Here is a 21,906-nt window from a genome sequence, read left to right as displayed (position 1 = left end):
CTTTAAAACTTTTTTGTTCTTTTTTTTAGTGGAGGTACTGGAGATTGAACCCAGGACTTCCGGCATGATAAGTGTGCGCTCTACCGTTGAGCTAAACCCTCCCACAATCCTGTGTTGTTCTGCATTCTCCTTATTCTTCATGTTCAACTGTATTTTAGGCTTATGAGCTAATTGATTCATTGACTTCTCAGTTCAAGAACTATTTCTGAGCACCAATGTGTGTCAGCCTCTCTTGTGGACATTGGAAATATAGCAGAACACAAGACAGCAAAGGTCCCTGCTCTTATGGATGTGCATTTTAATGGTAGAAGACAAAAATACTCCCCTTTCCAATAGACAAACAAACAAATAAAAAAAATTAATTGGTAATGATAAGTGCTAAGAAAAAAATGAAACAAGGTGAAGTGATAGAGTCTGGGGAGCAATTTCAGATCAGGTGTTCAGGGAAGGCTTTTCTAAGGGGGTAACATTTAAGATTTAATAACAAGATGGAGCAAAGTCCTGGAGTCTGAACAAGATATTATGCTAATTTAGAGGGTAGTGGTGGTTGGAAGGGAGAGATGTGATTGGATGAGGAAACGTTGTAGCAATAGAATCAACAGGACTTACTGATGAATTGGATGGACGTTGTGAGGAAAAGAGAAGAATGAAGGATGACTCCTCTAGTCTTTGGCTTGATAGGATGGTAGTACCATTAACAGAAGTGGAGCTGGTTGGGGAGGAATGGGTTAAGGTTAAGAAGAATCAAGAGCCTGGATTTGGAAAGATTAAGTCTGAGTTGCCTATTGAACTCCAAGTGGAGATGTCAGGCAGACGACTGGATACATGAGGCCAGAACTAAACATTTGGGAGATTTTTTTACCTTTAGATAATATTTAATGGAGTGGGTTGGTTGAGAGTACTTAGGTAAAAGAGTACAGTTAGAAAAAAGAAGAGATTCTGGGAGTATTCTTAAAATTTCAGGTACTTAAGACTCATAACAAAATCTTATAGTAGTAACATATAATCCTTGTATGTATTGATAGGAATTTTTGACTTTCTTACATTTTTATTAAACATAAATGGGGAACAAAAAGGAGTCTGGTTGTAATACATTGGTTGTATATGCACACACTTGACCCAATTTTTGAGTGCCTACTACAAGGCACCATCATAGGCACTCCGTGTAAAATGAAACCAATAGAAGAATCACATTGTTAGTCAAATATATTTACCGAACGCATGCTGTATATGTAGTACTAGATGATTGAGTAGGGGCCACAAAAATGGAAAATCAATTCTCTGTCCCGAAGAGAAGATAGCCTAAAACTGACACTCAAAAGAACAACAAACCCCTCAAATGCCACAAGGAAAGTGTGTTTTCTTTTCCTTTTGCATAAGTGATGTTCTTAGGCCATTAGGAGAAATCTCTGTGGGCCAAATGAATTTGATGAGGTAGGCCACAGCCCGCAATTCACTTTGTCTTTTCCCCTCCCTTCTACTTCTGGTCAATAGGAGAGCTTCCCTGGGTGGAGAGAAGCTTATGATAGCCCATTTCATACTTCAAGTTGACTGGTTGACTTCAGCATTCATATTCTCACTATCTGGGGAGAAGAGACATAAACGATCCATCAGCACTTTTAACGGCTGATTTCTTTCCTCTATTAAATCAAACACAGTTTCCCCAAAGAGCAGTTCCGATGCTTCAGTGTTAATCTCCACTATTTGTTCAAAATTCTATGCTTCCTGTATAGCTAGTGGGTGGATTGGAAGCATGCCCACTTAGCGCAGATGGGAAGGAAGGGAAGCACCCTCTTCTGGGCTATTGGCTGTATTTGCTTTATTAAGGTGCAGCTGAACTTTTTGGAGGATTGTTACCAGAGAGAACAGCCTAGCATCAATTATGGTGAAACAAAACTCGTTATATTTAGTAGTCATTGTCTAATTTCTAAATGGACTTTATTAAATAAACCCAGATAAAAGCTTAGTTCATTCAACCACATGGTGCATTTACTGATAAATCATCTTGGCACTCATGATGATGTAGTTCTGCTTGGAAAGAAACTCTCAGTACAGTAAAGTCCATGTGAAGTTTTTCTGTGGTCAGTGCGGCCAATTGGTATTAGAAATACTTAGGGTTTTTTTGGGGGGTGGGTAAAACTAATTTTTTTGTGCTTTATGATGTCAGATTCTGTGGTCTCAGCCAAATACTTGTCCATATGCTTCAACAGGTTCAAACATTCTGTTGCTGTTCATGGAGAAATATTTTGACCCTTTTCCCTGATATCAGCATAGCTTGCTTCTTTGTAACTTTGCCTGAACAAAATGGAAAGTTAGCTACTAAATTGCTCATCACAAAACGTTGAAAATCCATTTCTGTCTGCTGTGTGAAGTGTATGGGTTTCTCTTCAGTCAATGATACATGACGTCCTCCTGGTAGATACTCAGCAGAAAGAGAATTTAGCTATTAACTTTTGCCATTCAGGATACTTTGGCTTGGTTGTTCCTGACCCAAAATAAAGCACAAGGTAATATAGTCTAGGTACTGACTGCCTGGTGATAAATGTAGTGGCTGATAGAAACTAGTAAATGGTTGCTACTTATACCTACTGCAAGTTTTTTTTTTTTTTTAAGAAAAGTAGGAGAGGTCACCTCCTCAAAGAGGCTTTTTCTGAAGACTCTGTTGAGATCAGCTCCTTCCCTGTAGTCCCCCAGACTGGTTTTACTTATCAAAACACTTTTTCTTTATTGCACTTATACTGATTTGTAAATATTAATTTGTATTTGTTTCCTTATTTATGTTTGTTTCCTTCTCTAGACTCTCAGCTCCATGAAGACAGAGATCATATCTCTTTTTCGGTCTGTTAGCCCTAACTGACTCTAGCACATAATAAATGCTCAATAAAAACTGATTTCTCTCAAATTAGAAATAAATTGCAATAATCCTATTATTAACAATCACTAAAGTCTTATAGCATGATTCTTCAAACATCTAGAAATGTTGTTGGGGTATCAAATTGGTACACAAAATATGAATAATAATGTATTCAGCTCTTTTGAAAGGTTTGCAATTTAGGGTTTTGTGAACTGTCCCAGGATTTTTAAAATAAGCAATAATTTGAAAGACAAAAACTCTAATATGAAAACATACAAGTAACCCAATGTTCACAGCAGCACTATTTATAATAGCCAAGACATGAAAGCAGCCTAAGTGTCCATCACCAGAGAATGGATAATGAAGATGTGGTATATATACACAATGCAATATTACTCAGCCATAAAGAAGAATGACATAATGCCATTTGCAGCAACATGGATAGACCTGGAGATTGTCATACTAAGTGAAGTAAGTTAAACAGAGAAGGATGAAAATGAGATACCAGAGAACTGAAGAAATTGTTAGAATTCATAACTTAGTAAAAGAATACTTATTTAGTGCACATGATTTAGGTAATATGATCTACAGCATAATGTATTTATTAAGAGTTATACGGAAAGAGGGGACAGCCTGGTTGCATATTCCAAATGTAGTTTTAGGATTTTCAATTACAGGGGTAGTTGCCTATATTTCCTTTGGTGAATTCTGTTTTTGTTTTTTGGGGGGGCAGAGGGTTACAGGGAAGGGAGGCTACATGGGATTCCTGTTGCATGTCAAGGAAATGATAAAGATGAAATTGGAATAAGAATTTAATCCAGAAGTCTTCATATCTCCCTGACACTGGGCAAGTCCTTCACCATCTTCCTTTTCTACTTCTTTCTTCTCCTCTTCCCTTCCTATAGTTGTCACATCCTCTTAGTCTTTTCCAATCTGGGACAATTTCTCCATCTTTAATGGTCTTTCATGATCTTGACATTTTTGAAGAGTAATTTTTCAGATATTTTGTGGAAGGTCTCTCATTTTGGGTTTGTCTGATGAACTCTCATCAAAAGATTGAATTTTGGGGAAGAACACCACAGAGGCGATGTACACCTCTTGTCATATCATATTGGGGCACATGATGTCAACAGGACTTATTTCTTTTTTTTAAATTGAAGTATAGTTGATTTACAATATTGTGTTAATTTCAGGTGTATGGCACAGTCATTCAGATATACATCTATATATATGTATATTTATATCTAATATATCTATATCTATCTATATCTATCTATCTATCTATATACATCTCCTTACCCTTTGGTAACCATCGGTGTGTTTTCTATCTCTGTGAGTATGTTTCTGTTTTGTAAACAAGTTCATTTGTATTATTTTTTAGACTCCATATGTAAGTGATATCATATAATATTTGTCTTTCTCTGTCTGGCTTACTTCACTTAGTATGACAATCTCTAGGTCCATTTGTGTTGGTACAAATGGCATTATTTCATTCCTTTTTATGGCTAAGTAATATTCCATTGTGTATATATACCACATCTTCTTTATCCATTTATCTGGTAGTGGACACTTAAGTTGCTTCCACGTCGTGGCTATTGTAAATAGTGCTGCTGTGAACATTGGGGTGCATGTGTCTTTTTGAATTAGAGTCCTTGTCTTTTCAACAGGACTTATTTCGGATGTTAACCTTCACTTGGTTCAGGGGATGTCTGCCAGGTTTTTCTGCTATAATTTTTTTTTCTTTTTTTCTACACTCTATTGGTTAGAAGTATGTGACTTTTTGTCCCCAGCTTGAGGTATAATTGACAAATAAAAACTGTATATGTTTACAATGTGATGTTTTGATATGCATACATTGTGAAATGATTACCACAATGAATCTTATCAACACACCCATCACCTCACAGAGTTGTCTTAGTTATCTTTTTGTATATATGTGAGAACATTTAAGATCTACTGTCTTAGGAAATTTCTAATTTACAATATGGTATTATTAACACTAGTCACCATGTTGTACATTAGATTTCCAGAATTTATTCATCCTGCATAGTTCAAACTTCACACCCTTTCACGAACAATTTTAGATTTCACTTGTAAGTGAGATTGTGTGGTATTTGTCTTTCTGTGTCTGGCTTATTTTACTTAGCATAATGTCCTTCATTTTCATCCATGTTGTAGTATTTGATAGGCTTTCCTTTTTTTTCCCACACTGTTTTCTATATGGCTATACCAATAGAAATAGGTGACCTTTTCTTAAGTCAGGAGTTTAGGGTGTTTTATTTGGTTTCCAAACTTTTGGGATTTATGGAAGCTATTCTTTGGATAAAATTTCCAACTTTATTGTAAAATGGTTGAGTGCATAGTTTGTAGGCTATTGATTATTGATTTTTTGAATTTATTGAGGTTTCTTTGTGATTTAATTCATAAACTATTTCTGAAACTGTTCTAAATTTCTAAGTTCTAAGTTCTAAAATAATCTTTCTCCATAGCTTAATTTCCACACCTATGAAGCAGGAAGAACCAAAAATATCCAAATCCTTTGATTTTTGTTTTGAAGGTTGCAAAACCAAAGACCAGACTGAAAGAGAGAAAAATACTACACTTATTCTTTTTGACTCTTTCTTCTGCAAACTCACAATGGGTATATCTTAACACAAGTAAACATGTAGGGGACAGAGAAAAAGGAAAATATCTGTCCTTCCTGAAAATAGATTTGTAACCACTGAGTAACAGGTGCTTAATCCTCTGTGGGGGCACAATTCCAGCCTACAGAGAGGACTAAATGGAGTGGAGGAGTAACCACCTGTGATAGTGATTCTGATCTGTGTTTGATTCCTTCATGACCCGCTGGTCTTGGATATTAATATAAGTAAAGTTGAATCTTTGGTGTGTTGCTCAGATATCACTCTATGCTAGTGTGGTGGTGGTCCTCCAACAGGCTGATTGATAGCAGTTGGCTAGTCAATGAGAGAGCTAGCCTAGTGGCTTAGGAGGCAGCATGGATGCTTTCCTAAATTTTCCATAGGAAGGGGTATTTGATGGACAAGGGCTTCACCTTATGAATTTAAGTGAGATCCTTAATAGCCAACCTTTAATGTTGTTCACCATAAGTCTCCATGTGCCCCAGCTCCTGCACTAACTCTTCTTTCTCATGCCATCTCTCACTCTCTTCTCTTCTGTGAACTCTCATGGAGACCACCTGCCCCTGGACATCATCATCAATGTATCCTTCTTGTTCCTAGGAGACCTCAAGCCTTTTCAAATACAACGAATCATCAAGAAGTGTTTTTAAAATAGGTAGTTTTATATGGGTGTTTTTTGGTGTTATTTGTTTCAACTTTACTATGTTTGAACATTATCCAAGTTTATAGTTGGAAAAAGTACATTTTGTCTCTCCCCCCAAAGTCAGTAACCTCAGCTATTGGCAGTATCACAAGAGGCCTGCACTTTATCTGGAAGAGGACAGAAAATGTTGTTAACACCTGTCCACACACAGAAGGAAAATCCTGCGCAGGAAAGGACAGCAATTCCAGAACAAAAGAGGAGGGGGATAGTGAAGAGTGTAACTGGAACTCAAGAGTATCAAGAGTAGAAGGTGGCACCAGAATGATTTACCAATATTTTAGCTGTCACTAGAAGAGTTGACTCTTCGCCATACAGGGGTGTGTGGTGTACTGTGTACTGGAAAGAGCATGAAATCAGAGAGACCTGGTCAGAATTCAGGTTTTGCTTTATATTAGCTGTGGAGATTTTGGCTAAGACACTTGATCACTTTGATGCCACAGTTCTCACATATGTAAAATTCTAATTATAATAATACTTGCCACTCAATGTAAAAATATTGTCACTGGCCCAATAAAATGGCATATGGGTATAGTAACACTTTAAATTGGTTACAAAAATTAGAATATTTTGAGGAGGGAAGTTTACAATTGCTTTCTATTGATTTGCTTACAAAGATATTTCCATCTTTCATTAGAAATGTTGGTTGTAAAAACCTCTATAGAAGTAACATTTTTAGGTTTTCTTCTGTTACTGTCAATCGATTTTTAGCAGGTTCCTGTATATATCTCCAAATTGACTTAAAAGTGAATCAGTGAATGTCTTTATTGATTGCCTCATTTCATAAAGGAATTTGAGGAAGGACCCACAATATGACATTCTTTTCTCTTTGGAGCATGCATTTGTCTTGCCTTCCGATTACAAACTACATGCCCCAGACACCCTTGCTACTAATGTTCTGCATGCAAATTAGGTTTCATTAAATGCATTAGAGTGAGATTTGCAGGTGCTGCTGTTCTGATGCTGCTGGCAAATACAGCTGTGGATACCTTGGATTTTCTGCGGCAGTGTTTCAATGTGCAGTCATTGCTCTATCAGTGTTGAGAAGAGGTTGGGACTGTGGAATGGTGGCTCCTGACTCCCTTTTCCTGGTTGTGGCCATGAGCCAGTTTGGCAGTGTTGTTTAGGGGGTCATCCTTAGGTGTCCAGACTTTCTCAAGCCTTTCTAGTGATTGTGAATGACCCCAATTCCTCATGACAAACTCCTGCCTGCCCAAAATAGCTAGTTAATTGCTAATAACTGAATCCCGACTGGTTGACTTATAAACTCTTTGTGGACAGGACCTTTGTGATACAAAGGAAGGACCCTGCATTTCAGTGGAGGGAAACAGGTGATAAACAAGTGATTAAGTAAAAGTTTTAATAAGATAGTGATACGTGCTTATGATGAAAATAAAGCTGGAAAAGGGGATGAGGCGTGCAGGAGATGAATGCTGTGATTTTAAATAAAAGTGGTCACAGAAGGTCTTCCTGAAAAAGGTGACTTTTGAGACCTAACTATATTTTGTCAACTGTGTGCAAGGTCCTGGTGTAGTTAATGTGTTAAAATGAAACTATCAAATTAAAAAATGCAATTATCCAATTACTCCTTTCCTTCAATAACTCCCTGAATGATATCATTACTTTCCAACTCCAGGTGATATTATTTACCCACAGCAAACATGGCGGAAAAGGCTTCATCCCAACACTAGGGCCAACAATAAAGATGGCCACAGCACTTCCTGTGTTTGCCCTTAATAAAGATGGCGACAACACTTCCTGTTCACGGCTTTCGCCTTCAACAAAGATGGTGCTTGTGGTACAGGTTCCCTGACTGTCTGGATTCCGGTTGCAGGTTTTTTTTTTTTTTTTTTTTTTTAAGATACGTGTTTGCGGACGTAAGTAATAGGAAACCAGAACCCCCCGTATCCACCTTTTCTTGAAGGCTCCGCGCCGCGGCGTCTGCGGCCTGGGCCCTGCGTGGCTCCCTCGTCCCTACCTTGCTAGCGGCGTTCACGAGCCCGGACGGGTTAGGGTGACAGTGAGGTGCTGGGGCCCGCTCTCCCCTCGGTCTGCTCTGAAGATTATTCCCAGCACCCCGTTTTTAACGGGTCAGGTTGCTCTGAAAATCTCTGGTAGTTCTTCCTGTTCCTAACGCCGCCAGGCTTCAGCTGGCAAAGTAGGGAATAAACAGTTCCAAATGGGCGGGGGCAGCTTAAAGTGCACCCCCACCCCCTTGCTCACCTGCCGCCTCTCGGACTTCACAGAGGCCTGCGAGGAGGGCCGGGGGTCCGGGTCGCCGGCCCGGGTTGTTTCTGTGGGTGTCATGAAGCCTCATCTGCCGCCCCTGCCCCCACCCCACCCCCACTCCTCGCCACCTAGTTACTCTCGTGGCGGCCCCTCTGCTCACTGGTGGACTCGTCTTGGAAACATGCCTTCCACTCTTGCGTGACTTCTGACCAGGGACTAGCATGTGGACATTTTTCCTTTCAAACAAAATGAAGAAAACCCCAAACCATTAAATGTCCTATGCATGTGTGCCCATGGTAGTGTTGTGATAGAGACTGGGAATTCTCCCAGGGAAGGGCTGGAGTCTGTGACTACATTTAGGATTCACCGTAGACTGGGCATGAACTCTTCATATTTTTCTTGAAGGCAGTGGTGCATATATAGGCCTTTTTCCTTAGGGTAAAGATCTTTAAACTTATCAGTACCTGCTGTTTTCGGGCCCTACTCCCATTGCTGATCAGGTTCTGAAAATGCCCACCATCTAAAGGGCACTTGCTTAATTGAATATTCGCAGTTTCTGCGGTGGAGGGGTATCTGATGAAGGAAATGTTAAAATAAAAGCACTAGTTCTTTTCAAGCATGTTAACTGGAATACTCCTGTGTAATCCTCAGATAAAAGTTGCTTTTAAAGAAGGGTCTCCGTTCAGCTTTTTCCCAAATCCCTTTATGGCACAAGGAATCGAGCTAGGACCCCACTGTGTGGAAAGCAAAAACAGAGAATGATTCATGTTCGGTGCTGTTCATCATGTTTAGAAACATTTGAAATTAATTCAGCTTGGCTCAGCCAGTGTATTAAACACCATGGCCTGGAGCTCTGCTGAGGTTCACAAAGATGTCCATGACCTTGAGGAACTTGCATTGTAAGACACTGTCTTTCAGGGCTCATCATCATCCCTGTGATCTGAGATACCGTTTTGTTTTTTCCCAGGGGGAAATGGAGGCTAGAGACAAGCAAGTTCTTCGCTCCCTTCGCCTGGAGCTGGGTGCAGAGGTACTGGTGGAGGGACTGGTTCTCCAGTATCTTTACCAGGAAGGGGTCTTGACGGAAAACCATGTTCAAGAAATTAAAGCTCAAGCTACAGGCCTCCGGAAAACAATGCTGCTGCTGGATATTCTACCTTCCAGGGGTCCTAAAGCGTTCGATGCATTCCTAGATTCCCTTCAGGAATTTCCCTGGGTAAGGGAGAAACTGGAGAAGGCAAGAGAAGAAACCATAGTTGAGCTGCCTGCAGGTAGGCCTCAAAAAGATCTCTTCAAACCAGCTCCAAAATTGTTGTAACTATGCCCTTTGGACTTGAAGTTGGATTTTTAGGCTGGGAGGGATCAGCAGTTTCTGAAAATGGGTAAGGAGTTTGAATTGAAGGCACATGGCATTGAAGGGACCGGATGAGGAGGTGGAATTAGGCAGTTCAGGGAAGGAAGGAAGGAAGGATGAACCATGATTGAGAAGGTGAGGAGGGAGGTCAGAGAATACATTTAGAAATGCTTCCAGGGAAAGTTGGCAGGTCACTTGGGAGGCATGTTCTCAGATGAGAGCCAGGTCATATCTCAGCCCTTGGCATCAGCAGCCATTTGGAAAGTGCAGATGGGAAAGCAGGCTTTAGGCTTCCTGATAACTGATTCGTGGGGTGCCAGAGCGGCCGGCTGGAAAAGGTCAGATTCATGAAGGAGGAGACAGTCTCTAGGAAGGCACGCCTTGCACCTGTTCCCTGGGCTCTTCTGCAGGGCCAAAGGGGATTATTTGGAAGGCTGACTTAGTTTGTTTTTAAAGGCCATTGATTTAAAGTTGTCCTTTTTAGTTTGGCTTTGTTCAGATACCCAGAGTATTTAATTTTGTAAGGACAATAATTTTACGGGGGGCAGGGGACTGGGGTCTCATTTTGATTTTAAGGAAAGTTGGAACCTGAGGAAAAGAGAAGCAGTCCTAGTGCTATCAGACTGGCCTGCAGCAGAAAGAGGATGTGATATGAAACACTTGTTTCCTGTTAACACCTCCTGTGACTTCTACTTTTTACACAGATTGAGGAGCAGAGAACTGAACTGGCAAAAGGAAAAAAAGAGAGTTGACTTGCAGATTTTTAGCAGAGTTAGGAAATCAACATTTTCAGGAGTTTTTGATAGCAATGATAGAACTACCCCAACTTAGAGGTCCCCAGACTTCTTTGTTGTTATTTTTAAAATACCAATATAACTGATTATTTAAAAAAAAAAAAAGACCACTTTGATTATTTTTGCCCCACGGACCTCATATTTTAAATGATTTTCCAGACCACGTGCATTAAGTATCATGATTAATTCTTCTGTTTTTATTAATGCCATCTGTCAGAATATTTGATCAGCCTGAGATAATTGGTTAACTTAGGAAGGCCTGGTAAAATCCCAGTGGAAGAAGCAAAAATATTTTAATTTCCTAGCATGGCCAAATTACAGATAAATATATGTCTTTAGGCTTTTAAATACTGAAAAAAACTGGCCTTTGAGGACTACAGATATTCTCAGATTGGATTGTCCTTACAAAATTAAATACTCCAGGTATGTGAACAAAGCCAAACTGATGTAGTTAAGACATTTCTACCACTTGATAGAAAACAGAATAAATAACAGAATTGGGGAGATGTTAAAAGTAATGTTATGGTGTCTAATGTCTTCCTGGTATTTGACTTGGAGGTTCCTCTTGTTAACACATAGTTGGAAACAACAAAACAGGGAAACTGAAAGCCTGTTACTTCCAAAATATTTAATTTAATTTTCACAATCACTGTGATGTTGTCAATAATACTGTTGTATGTTGTTCAAAGAAGTGTCACCCCATTAATTTCTTCCAATTCATTCAAAGAAAAAGAAAAATTTACGTTTTTTTTTTAACCAAATGGTGAAAGTTACAGTGAAGTTGAGGGAAAAATAGTTTTTTAAAAAGTAAGCAGTATGGAACAGTTGGAATGGGAAAAAATTGAGTGTATCTGTGTTGTGTTTGGAAAAATGTTAATTTGATTATGTGGAAGTGGTCAAATGGCACGATAAATTGGCTACTAATCTATCTGTACTAAGAGTACAAATTAAGTACTTTTTATTGTTTGTCTTGTTGAGTAACACTGCTACTGAAAAAAAGATTCTGAAAAAAGGATTTGATTTACATAATGTTCTCTTTACTTTCCATGATGACAATTACATAAACTCACTTTTAAAGTAGTTTTTGTTAGTTGTTGAATATTTTAAGTAAGATTACAAAATATAACTAAGATGTGAAGAGTAACAGCACAGTGAACACTTGTCTTCCCATCATTCAGTTAAAAAATATTACCATGGCCTTTGAGGACTCCTTGGTGCACCTCCCCAATCCTAGCTTTCCCCCAACTCCACTCACTGATAAAGTCAGAATTTGGAGTTTATCATTTCCTTCCTCACTTGGTAGTTTTCCATCTCATAAAAATCACTTTTAAAATCCACACGTTACGGAAAATTCATTACACCGTAAATTTTAGCGATGTCTATATATATAAGGTGTGGAGGAAATGATGTGTTAGGTAACAGCCTTTTTTTATTTGGGACCTTAAACTTTCAGTGTTTAAATTAGTTAATTTGATGGCAGTATTTTAATTTTAATTATAATTGGAAATCTGTTTTTTAAAAAATCCTGGAGAGAATATCAGAGTTGAAATGCCTTCAATTTAATGTCCCTGTAAAAAATACGAATGGACCCAGAGGCCTTTTTCCCAGGACCCCAGTGCTTCCTAGTGTTGTAATTGAGTAGTTTTAATAAGCTTTTAAATAGTCCATTTAAATTTTTGTAAAGGCATGTTTGAACTTTGAGGAATTAGAATGTAGGAAAGTGTGGTACTTGTCTATGTGTGTGTATATATTAACCTCTTCCGACGGTTTACTCATTTTGGTTGCAGTTATTAATCGGTTTGTATAGGTTTGGTGCTTCCCTCTTGGGAGGCTTTGAAGATGAATGGGGAGGGGTGGCTTTCTCTTTGTCCAGGAGGTCGATCCTTTTCCAAGAATGAACTGATTTTATCTTAGAAAAAGTTTTCTTGTTCTGGTCTTCTCAGAGATTCTTGGTTTCCCTTTCACTTGTTTGGTTAATTTTTGTGTTTCACTTGTAAACTCTCAGCTACCTCAAAGACCTTATTTGATGATTGATCCTACTTAGTTGCTTTTAATTTATTTTCTGGGCATAATTTTTTTTGAGAAGAACCAAGTTGTATCTTGATTCTCTCTACTCTCATAAACTCTGCCCCCAGCAAATCCCAAAACAAAACAAAATAGCACAAAGCAAAACAAAAAAAACACTTTAAACCTTTGATTCTCTCAGAATCTGCCTAGATGACTGGTATCCCTACCTTTGTTAAAAAAAAAAAGCCTAAGATATTAATGGATAATTGATTTTGTGTTTTTCTCACCTTATAAGAACCCTTATATTCTAAAAGAGGACTTCTGGCGTTAAAGTGACTTAATCCAGCTTGGCACCGTGGAAAGAACGCTTCACGGTGTGTCCCTGACTGGCCAAGGTCACGTAGTAGACACTAGATCAGCTGGAAATGCTCTCTGGGCTCCTGGCAGGTCATTTTGGAGATGAGTAGAGTGCTGAGTCTGGGTAAAGGCAGCATGTGCCCGCCTACCTGGCTTCCCACTATTCCTGGGCCCTGTCTAGGCTGACAGGCTCGCTCCAGTGCCTGAGCTAATTTGGATCTGGAAAGGAGGTTTGTTAGCAGCCCCAGTCTCACCAGCTGGTGGGACTTAGCCTTAAGTCGTGGTGGGAGTGACTTGTGGGCCCGAAGACTCCATGTTCTACCATGTTGCCCCGGCTGTGGGACTGGGTCTCTGCCATGATTCCCACTTAACAGCTTGGCAACCCCTCCTTTAACCCCCATCTTTTTTAGGCTTGGGAGTTGTTTTTTTTTCCCCTCCTCCCTAGGCTGAATTTCTGCTTTGTGTTCTCTTAGCCACCAGCAGGGATGAAGGACAGATATCTTGAAATGCAGCTCAGTGGCTTCTGTGTTAGCATCAGATGCCTTAATTCTGGCCTGCTGGAGTAGCTGTCCTGGGGGTGTCATTTGTTACAACCTTGTCTGAACTTGAGCTGGGCCTTGCCTTGGACCCTGTGCCCTGGACTCCATGGCTATACTCACTAGAGCAGGATGCAGGGCTGGCCCGTTTCCCCTCTACCCAGAGGCTCCAGGGCTCAGCCGGTCCCTTTTGGAGCTGGTCTTGTGTGATCATGCAGAGCCACATCAGCCACTGTTTTGAGATATATTCTGGCTTCCAGAAATATACTTAGATGCATCTGAAGTTACTGGGTAATGATGGCAAAAATTTTAGGTATTGTAATAGGTTTATTAGAGAGATTTCTAGCCTGGAAGTTTTGAATCATACCACGAATTCATACCTTTTCTGTGTATGATAAGTTCAATGTTGATCTTAGTTCATCAGGTTTGTGGTTTATCTAGGCACTTCCACTGAGGTTGAGTAGAGTTCACTCTGTGACAGCCTGTTTCCTGGAGAGGAAATGGTGGGTCAGCATCCAGAGCAAGACACCTCCTTGTGGTAAGGGCAGAGTCCTCAGAGAGCCCAGATTTCTGCTTTGACTATCATACACTTCCTGAGGCCCAACTGGATTCTAGGCATTAGGTAATAGAGACACATGAAGGATCTCAGATCAACTGAGAAGAGTCATTCATTCATTCATTGAACAAATATTAGTTTTGGCCATGTGCCAGACATTGGATGCTGGGAATGTTGTAGTAAATAAAGCTCCTGCTCTTTGGAGCTCACTGTATTCTATGATCTGATGGGGACAGACAACCAGCAAATGAACAAATAATGCATCAGATGGTGATAGTGCTATGAGAAGAGCAGCGTGCGTGGTGGATAAGGAAGGGCTTAGCAAATGATGTGGGGTGGTCAGAGAAAGCTGCTCTGATGAGAGGTCACTAAGCAGAGATCTGAATTCTTTAACAGAGTGGATACATGGAGGAAGAGCTTTCAGACAGAGGGGACCACGGCGCAAAGGAACTCAAGTGGAAGCCCCAGTGATAGGCTAGAGCCCAGGCCCTTCTGGGACGATAACCATCCTTCTAGAGAGATGAATCACATTTCCGATCAGCAAAGGCCCAGTCTTGACCGTTTGTCATGGCGCCTCCCAGAATGTGAGATGTGTGCTCCGCTATGATATTGGTGGTTCTTAAAATGATTTTAGATGCTATGTGGGCATATAATTAAATCGTGAGGTGAGACAGCTATTTCTTTTTTCTTTCTGTTTCAATCCTGACAACATCCAAGTGAAAGCCTCCATTTGGTACTAGTATTTCTGTAACATCTCTTGACACTTGCTAATTTTCAACAGACAGAAAAGGCTCTTCATGCTTGAAGCCTTCTGTGGGTAACAGTATTTAGTTAGAATTTAGTTGTTTTGCTTTTCTTTTTCTTGTATCCATTTAATGATTTCCTTCCATTTATGGCAAGGAACTGTTTTCTATTTATGAAGTTCCTTTAAAACATATTGCTTTTATTTAAGTAAAAGTGAGTCGACATAAAGAAAAATACCAAGAAAATAATAATAGTATGAGGATATGGCAAAAAGTGTGAAGATGCTCTTCATGTATTTTCTCATTTTAAAAGAGCAAGGACTTTGGGGTAGGAACCATCATCTGGCTGGTATAGTTAGGGGAGGAAGGCTCCAGTGTTAATGGACTCACTTCTTGGACTCTCTAATCAATAGAAATTGATAAAAGGCCAGATGAGAAATTTAGGCAATATTTTATTAGGACTCATGCTGCAGCATAAGGGAGCAAAAATAGGTAACAGGTGCCCTGGCTTACTCCCTGGTGGTAGGGCAAGCTGGTCCCTTAAATGGGGTGAGGGTAGGGGTGGATAGGTGGGTCAGGCTGGAGGGGTGGCTTAGGTGGTCTGCCCACCCCTTTGGTGGTGCCATGTGCAGGGATCATGTGCAGTACCCTACTTTTGCTCCTGACACCTTTTGGCCTTTTGGTATCTTGTTCACAGTTTGCCCCAACTGTGCATGCATGCAGTTATTTTTAGTCTTTTATAGGTTCTTTGTGTTCTGTTGCTCGAGGAAATGTTGGTCCAGGTGCAAGCACTCTAGTAAAGGGTCCCAGGTCCCAGCCTATCTCACCAGCTCTAGTTCAGATAGAAGATAATGCCATATTCAAGCTACTTCACTGTTTTGCTTATTCAGTGGATGCACAGTGACTGGGAACTGGTTAAATTTATTAGCAGACTTGCCAGAATGACTTAATTTTAAGTTGTCTAAATTGTAAACACATTCATTTGCTAATGTAACAAGTCAGCAAAATGGAGACATATGCTGGTACTCCAGACTTTTATACTGGGAGGGACTCACAGATCATCTGATTTTTCCTCTGAGAAAACTGAGTGCTAGGAAGATTAAGAAAACCTGCCCATGATCACATAGCTAGTTAATGTAATTTATTGCCACCACTGGAATCCAGGCCTCCCCACTTTGGATTAAGGACTTTTGCTGTGCAATCTTGGCTCCCCACTGGGTTTAAAATGGAATTATATCATGTTGTAGTGTTAATCATTGAAATTAGCCTTTTAAAACATTGTACTATTGCCTTTTTCTTCATTTTAAGAGGAAAATTTTCAAATGCTTTTAGAGGTATACTGGGATGAGATTTTACTAAAATATTTTTATTAGTGCCAATTTTAATGATTTAAAAGGAAATTTTGATGGTTCAGTAATGCATTTTTCAGAAGCCTTCCCCATGTCCCTCCAGTCCCCACCCCACAAGGCTGACATAGGAAGAGCAAAAGACTTTTATCGAGTATTTATGGGACTGATGAAATAATGCATCTGTTGGCAGTTAACTACAGCTCTTTCTAGGAATAGCAAACCATGTGACAGGTCTCTCCCCAGCAGGGATGCCTCCATATCACTCTAAAAAATGGATTCAATGTTCTTTTCTTTTAGAAATTCTCACTGTGAATTTTTTTCTCCTCCTGTGGATGTATGGGTTGCTTTGCTACATCCATCATCCTATCGACCATCAGGATTGATTTAGTTCAGAGTTTTTCAACTCTGGCTTAAAAAAATCCCTGATTATCCTCAGGCTTCTCCCCAGGCCAGTTCATGCCAAACTCTGTGGAGGTGGGATCTGGGCAGTGGTTTTAAAGACACAAAACACGCATATACATGCGCAAACACTTTCCTAGGCTATTTTAAAGTGCAGTCAGAGTTGAGAACCTTGAGATCCGACCAGCATATTAGGCACATGGCTCCTTTCTCACTTATTGCTCCCTAACTGTGGGCCTCCCCAAGCCTGTGTGCTTGCCCAAAGAGTTGTCCTTGTTTTCAGGTGCGGGAAGATGGAGGAGGCTGGAATGGAGATATAGAAGGATAGATAGTTTTGTTTTAAATCTGCAATCACAAATGTTTTTAATTCTTTGAATTCTCTGGACATTGTTGCTTAACAGTGTTCTAGAATCTCAGACTCCATGCAGGTGTGACGCTGCTGCCAACATTAAACTCCATTAGAGCTCTTTGGGGATACATAGGCTACATGTTCATAGAACAAAACTGATGGGAGGGTTTTGAATTATCTGGTGAATTTGGATTTGGGGGAATTATTTTCATTGCCAGTTCACATTGTTTGGTAATTACAGACCATCCACAGTACTGTGCACTCTGTAGATCAAGCTAAGTCCAAATGGAGACAGAACCTTCCAGTAGAGAATGAGTTGAATGCTGCTCTCAGCTACAGAGGGAGTGGAAGATGGCTTGCAGATGGATGAGAGGAGGGACACGAATGGCCAGCTGGGAAGACTGGGACTGGCTTAGTCTGTCCATCTGTGGGTTGGTCAGACAGTTTGTCTGCCTTCCCACAGTTTTTATTTGTAATTAAAAATGAATCTTAGTTTTTTCCTATGTCTCACCAAGAACCTCAAATAATAGTAGTAAAATAATAATCATAATATTTCTTGGGGGCTTAACTCACTATGTTCCAGGTCCTTAGCATTTATTAATGCATTTAATCCTGACAATAACTTGATGAGGCGGGTGGTATTATTACCCTTATCGGACAGAGATGTTAAGTCACTTGCTCAAGGTCGTATAACAGAGTTAAGCCAAATTTGAAATCTAGGCACTTTGACTTCAAAGCCTGCTGAATCACATCCTGTAAAGACACTTTCTCAAAGTTCATTTTTCTCTCCTCCCTAATTCTGGTAACCTGTGGGGCTCCAGAGCCTCTTATTTGCCAGCAAACCCCCTTCTTCTTCCTCCCCCTACTCCAGCCTCTGCCAGACATGCAGCCTCTGGGGCTTTTCTGTCTTTTTCTTTCCTGCCTGTTGGCCAAAGTCTAACTCCTGGTTGGTATCTCTCTCCACTATCTCTCATTTTATCCTTTTTTTTTTTTTTGTGGTGGTGGGGCATGGGTAGGGTCTAATGTGAGGCCATATGGGGTCAAGGAACAGAGCTCTGGGTTGCTTCCATCCCAACTTGCTACCTTGAGAGTAAAAAGAGACGAACTCTCCTTGGCTGTGATCAGGAGACAGTGTGTTGGCTCTCCTGATACTGCAATCAGGTCCCACTTTTGCAGCTCTTAAATCATGCTATCGAAAGTCGTCAGTTCCAATAACCAGCTTTTCTCGTGGCTCGGCCTCGGAGTTTAACCATATGCTTAGCAAGATAGCTTTCTCTTTTCATGGGTATAGTTCAAACTTGTAGGCTGCTGTTGTAGCTAGCTGCAGGAATGTTTGCCTTTACTTAATTTTAATAGGCAGCTGTGTTTATACTTGTTCTACAGTTTTAGCAGTAAGGAGTATATGAATATGATTCTTTGAAGGACTTTTTCCCCAGAGGGAAAAAAGAGTACATTGTACTTTTCCAGACAGTAAATTTTAATTGAGAAGGAAATGTAACTTCTAGAAGAAGTTTGGGGCAGGTTTTAGTCTTCGGCTTTATTTTTGTTAGTGTTGTAAAAGACATCTTAACTCCTTGTAAGAAGTGCCAAGTTGACAATTCCTGGAAATGTTCATGTTCTATTTATGCTCAGCACCATAGCAGAGAGGGTGGCGACGCTGTTACCAAAATAATACTGCTGAGATGTAGTAAGTGGCAAACGAGAGGCTTGTGGTTTTATAACCTAAATATAAGCCTTTTAAAGCATCTCTCCACTGCACCATTTGTACATAAGGCGTATGGGAGCCGAGCAGGGATGGTGCAGTTGTTATGGAGAATTACAGAGCAAGCAGAGCACATCTGCTGGGACTTGCACTGTTGTTAGAACTGGAGAAGGTCAGAGCCGGAAGGGACCTCAGAGATGTTACAGATGAGGAAACTAAAGGCTGTCAAATATATAGGTGGGCTCTTTACTTCAAGCAGTAGACCTATTGCAAACATAAGCAAAAATAGAAACTTCTCGAATGTATACTGGGTTGCTCAGACTTTGAAGGAATCGCTAAAATTCCAGGGCTCAATAGGGACAGGAAGGAGACCACTCTGGGGATCTCTGGGCACTGATGACCATCTGTAGCTGAGTTCCTCCACTTTTCTCAAGATTCAGAGTCTGGCCTAGGGTGTTTTGAGCCCTTCCTTTAGGGCACCAGAGTCAACTGGAGTGGGGAAGGGACAGTTCCCAGAGGAAGAGGTGAAAGCTGATTAAGAGATGTCCTCTATACTATATCACTCCCACTTTCTTTTTCTTTTCTTTTCTTTTCTTTTTTTAAAAATAGTTCCATACTTGTGGGCCTGGAAAGAAATGGTAGCCCTTTAAGGAGGGAGAATGTTCTATATCTTAAGTCGGCAAAGCCCAGGTTGAAGGCCAGATGTGGCAGAAAGAGTACAGGAGAGCAGTGTTTGGAGCAAGACAGGTCTTCTCCAACCTTTTCAAAATCAGAAGACATTGAGGAAAAGAATGGCTTGAGAATGTTGAAGAAGAGAGGAGGTTAGAAAGAAAATTTAGATTATATACCAGCCTAAGGACTTTACGTATATAAACTCACTTTATCCTGATAGACCTTTTTTCCCTGTATTGGTTCTTTTTTCTTTTTAATTGAAGTACAGTCAGTTACAATGTGTCAGGTTCTGGTGTACAGCACAATGTCCCAGTCATGCATATGCATACATATATTCATTTTCATATTCATTTTCATTAAGGGTTATTATAAGGTATTGAATATAGTTCCCTATACTATATAGAAGACATTTTTTTAAAATCCAGTTTTACTTATAGTGGCTAACATTTGCAAATCTCATACTCTCAAATTTATCCCTTCCCACACCCTTTCCCCTGGTAACCATAAGATTCTTCACTATGTTTGCAACTCTGTTTCTGTTTTGTAGATGAATTCATAGTGTACTCTAATTTTCTTTTTTTTAGATTCCACATATGAGTGATATTATATGGTGTTTTTCTTTCTCTTTCTGGCTTGCTTCACTTAGGATGATGATTTCTAGGTCCATCCATGTTGCTGCAAATGGCATTATTTTATTATTCTGAGTAGTATTACATTGTATTTATACCACAATTTCTTTATCCAGTCATCTGTCCATGAACATTTAGGTTGTTTCCATATCTTGGCTATTGTAAATAGTGCTGTTATGAACATTGAGGGTGCATGTGTCTTTTCGAATTAGAGTACCTTCCAGATATATACCCAGAAGTGGGATTGCTGGATTGTATGGTAAGTCTATTTTGAGTTTTTTGAGGAATCTCCATACTGTTTTCCATAACGGCTGCACCAAACTGCATTCCCACCAGCAGTGTAGGAGGGCTCCCTTTTCTCCACAGCCTCTCCAGCATTTATCGTTTGTGGACTTTTGAATGATGGCCATTCTGATTGGTGTGATTGGATACCTCATCATAGTTTTGATTTGCGTTTCTCTGATAATTAGTGATATTGAGCATTTTTTCATGTGCCTATTGGCCATTTGTATGTCTTCACTGGAGAATTACTTGTTTAGGTCTTCTGCCCATTTTTAGATTGAGTTGTTTGTTGTTGTTCTTATTAAGTTGTATGAGCTGTTTTTATTATATAGACTGGAAATTAAACCTTTGTCAGTCACATCATTTGCAAATATTTTCTCCCATTCCGTAGGTTGTCGTTTTGTTTTGCTTATGGTTTCCTTTGCTGTGCAGAAGCTTGTTAAGTTTCATTAGGTCCCATTTGTTAATTTTTGCTTTTATTTCTATTGCCTGGGTAGACTGCCCTAGGAGAACATTGGTAAGATTTATGTCAGAGAATGTTTTGCCTTTTTTTTTCTAGGAGATTTATCGTGTCTTGTCTTTTATTTAAGTCTTGAAGCTATTTTGAGTTTATTTTTGTGTATGGTGTGAGGGAGTGTTCTAACTTCATTGATTTATATGCTGCTATACAGTTTTCCCAACACCACTTGCTGAAGAGACTGTCTTTTCTCCATGGTATATTCTTGCCTCCTTTGTTGAAGATTAATTGACTGTAGGTCTTTGGGTTTATTTCTGGGCTCTCTATTCTGTTCCATTGACCATATGTCTGTTTTTATGCCAATATCATGCTGTTTTGATTACTGTAACTCTGTAGTATTATCTGAAGTCTGGGAGGATTATTCCCCCAGCTTCATTCTTTTTCTTCAATATTGCCTTGGCAATTCTGAGTCTTTTGTGATTCCACGTAAATTTTAGGATTTTTTTTTCAGTTCTGTGAAAAATGTCCTGGATAATTTGATAGGGATCACATGAAATCTGTAGATTGCCTTGGGCAGTATGGCCATTTTAACAATATTGATTCTTTCAGTCCCTCATAGACCTTTGAGGTGGGTACTGTCATTATCATTAGACAGATTGCCCAAGGTCACACAGCTGTAGCAGAACTGAGATTTGAACATCGCCAGTCTGGTCCCCCCATTTGTGCTACTGAGCACTAGGCAGTCCTGTCTCTAATTCCAGTTCTTGGTTCTCATGCAGTCACGTGTCTTAGATTATCCAACCTGGACTAGCTACAGCTCCTTTTTGTTCTGACCCTTTCTTGCCTTGGGTCTCACCTGTGCCAACATTTCCTTTTTTTTTTTTTTTTTTTAAGTTTGCCAAATGGGAGATTAAAAGAAGATAAAAAGGTTTTCTAAGAAGTGTGATTAGACAAAGATTTTGAATGAGATTGACATAGCAATTTTTGTTGAGTTTTTAAATTATCTCTTCCCTTTCAATTTCTTTCTATTCTTAATCAGTCATTTGATGGTGTTAATGGGCAAATGTGCTTTTTCAGGCTCTTGTATTTGTTTGAGCCCTTTTATTCCTTCATGCACCAGTCAGGATCCATTTAGGAGACAAAAAGCACACAGTAATTTGGACAAGGAAAATTTAATATAAAGAATTATTCAGTAGTGAAAAATTAACAATGGTTAACTACTAACACGGTAAACGAGGTCTCTAAGGAACACAGGAACAGCAAGTGGAAGAAGCTGCTTTTTCTGGGCTGAAGGA

At 39.7% G+C, this 21,906-nt stretch overlaps 1 protein-coding gene and 2 long non-coding RNA genes across 5 annotated transcripts in view; 1 reads left to right on the top strand and 2 right to left on the bottom strand.

Annotated features, from left to right (window-relative positions):
* The window catches only part of LOC140700463 (uncharacterized), a 33,602-nt gene extending 25,089 nt beyond the window's left edge, over positions 1-8,513 (bottom strand). Inside the window, exon 1 of the long non-coding RNA XR_012078858.1 lies at positions 8,420-8,513. This is a non-coding gene — a long non-coding RNA (uncharacterized lncRNA). The remainder of the gene's footprint in view (positions 1-8,419) is intronic.
* Positions 1,189-8,340, bottom strand: LOC140700200 (uncharacterized). Its single transcript, XR_012078514.1, has 2 exons — positions 8,175-8,340; positions 1,189-1,583 (listed from the first exon to the last, which is right to left on the bottom strand). It is a non-coding gene; the product is annotated as an uncharacterized lncRNA (long non-coding RNA).
* The window catches only part of CRADD (CASP2 and RIPK1 domain containing adaptor with death domain), a 146,655-nt gene continuing 132,700 nt past the window's right edge, over positions 7,952-21,906 (top strand). For 2 of the 3 annotated variants that reach the window (XM_006197903.4, XM_015248282.3), the window contains exons 1-2: positions 7,952-8,073; positions 9,393-9,696. In XM_006197903.4, coding sequence (XP_006197965.3) covers positions 9,399-9,696 — 298 coding nt within the window. In that variant the 5' untranslated portion in view covers positions 7,952-8,073; positions 9,393-9,398. The remainder of the gene's footprint in view (positions 8,074-9,392; positions 9,697-21,906) is intronic. The other variant, XM_072973920.1, reaches the window with a different exon arrangement.

The sequence above is a fragment of the Vicugna pacos genome, chromosome 12 (genome assembly GCF_048564905.1).
Source record: "Vicugna pacos chromosome 12, VicPac4, whole genome shotgun sequence".
Classification (NCBI taxonomy): Eukaryota; Metazoa; Chordata; class Mammalia; order Artiodactyla; family Camelidae; genus Vicugna; species Vicugna pacos.
Note: the sequence above shows the minus strand (reverse complement) of the source record. Positions and strands in the feature narration are given on the sequence as shown.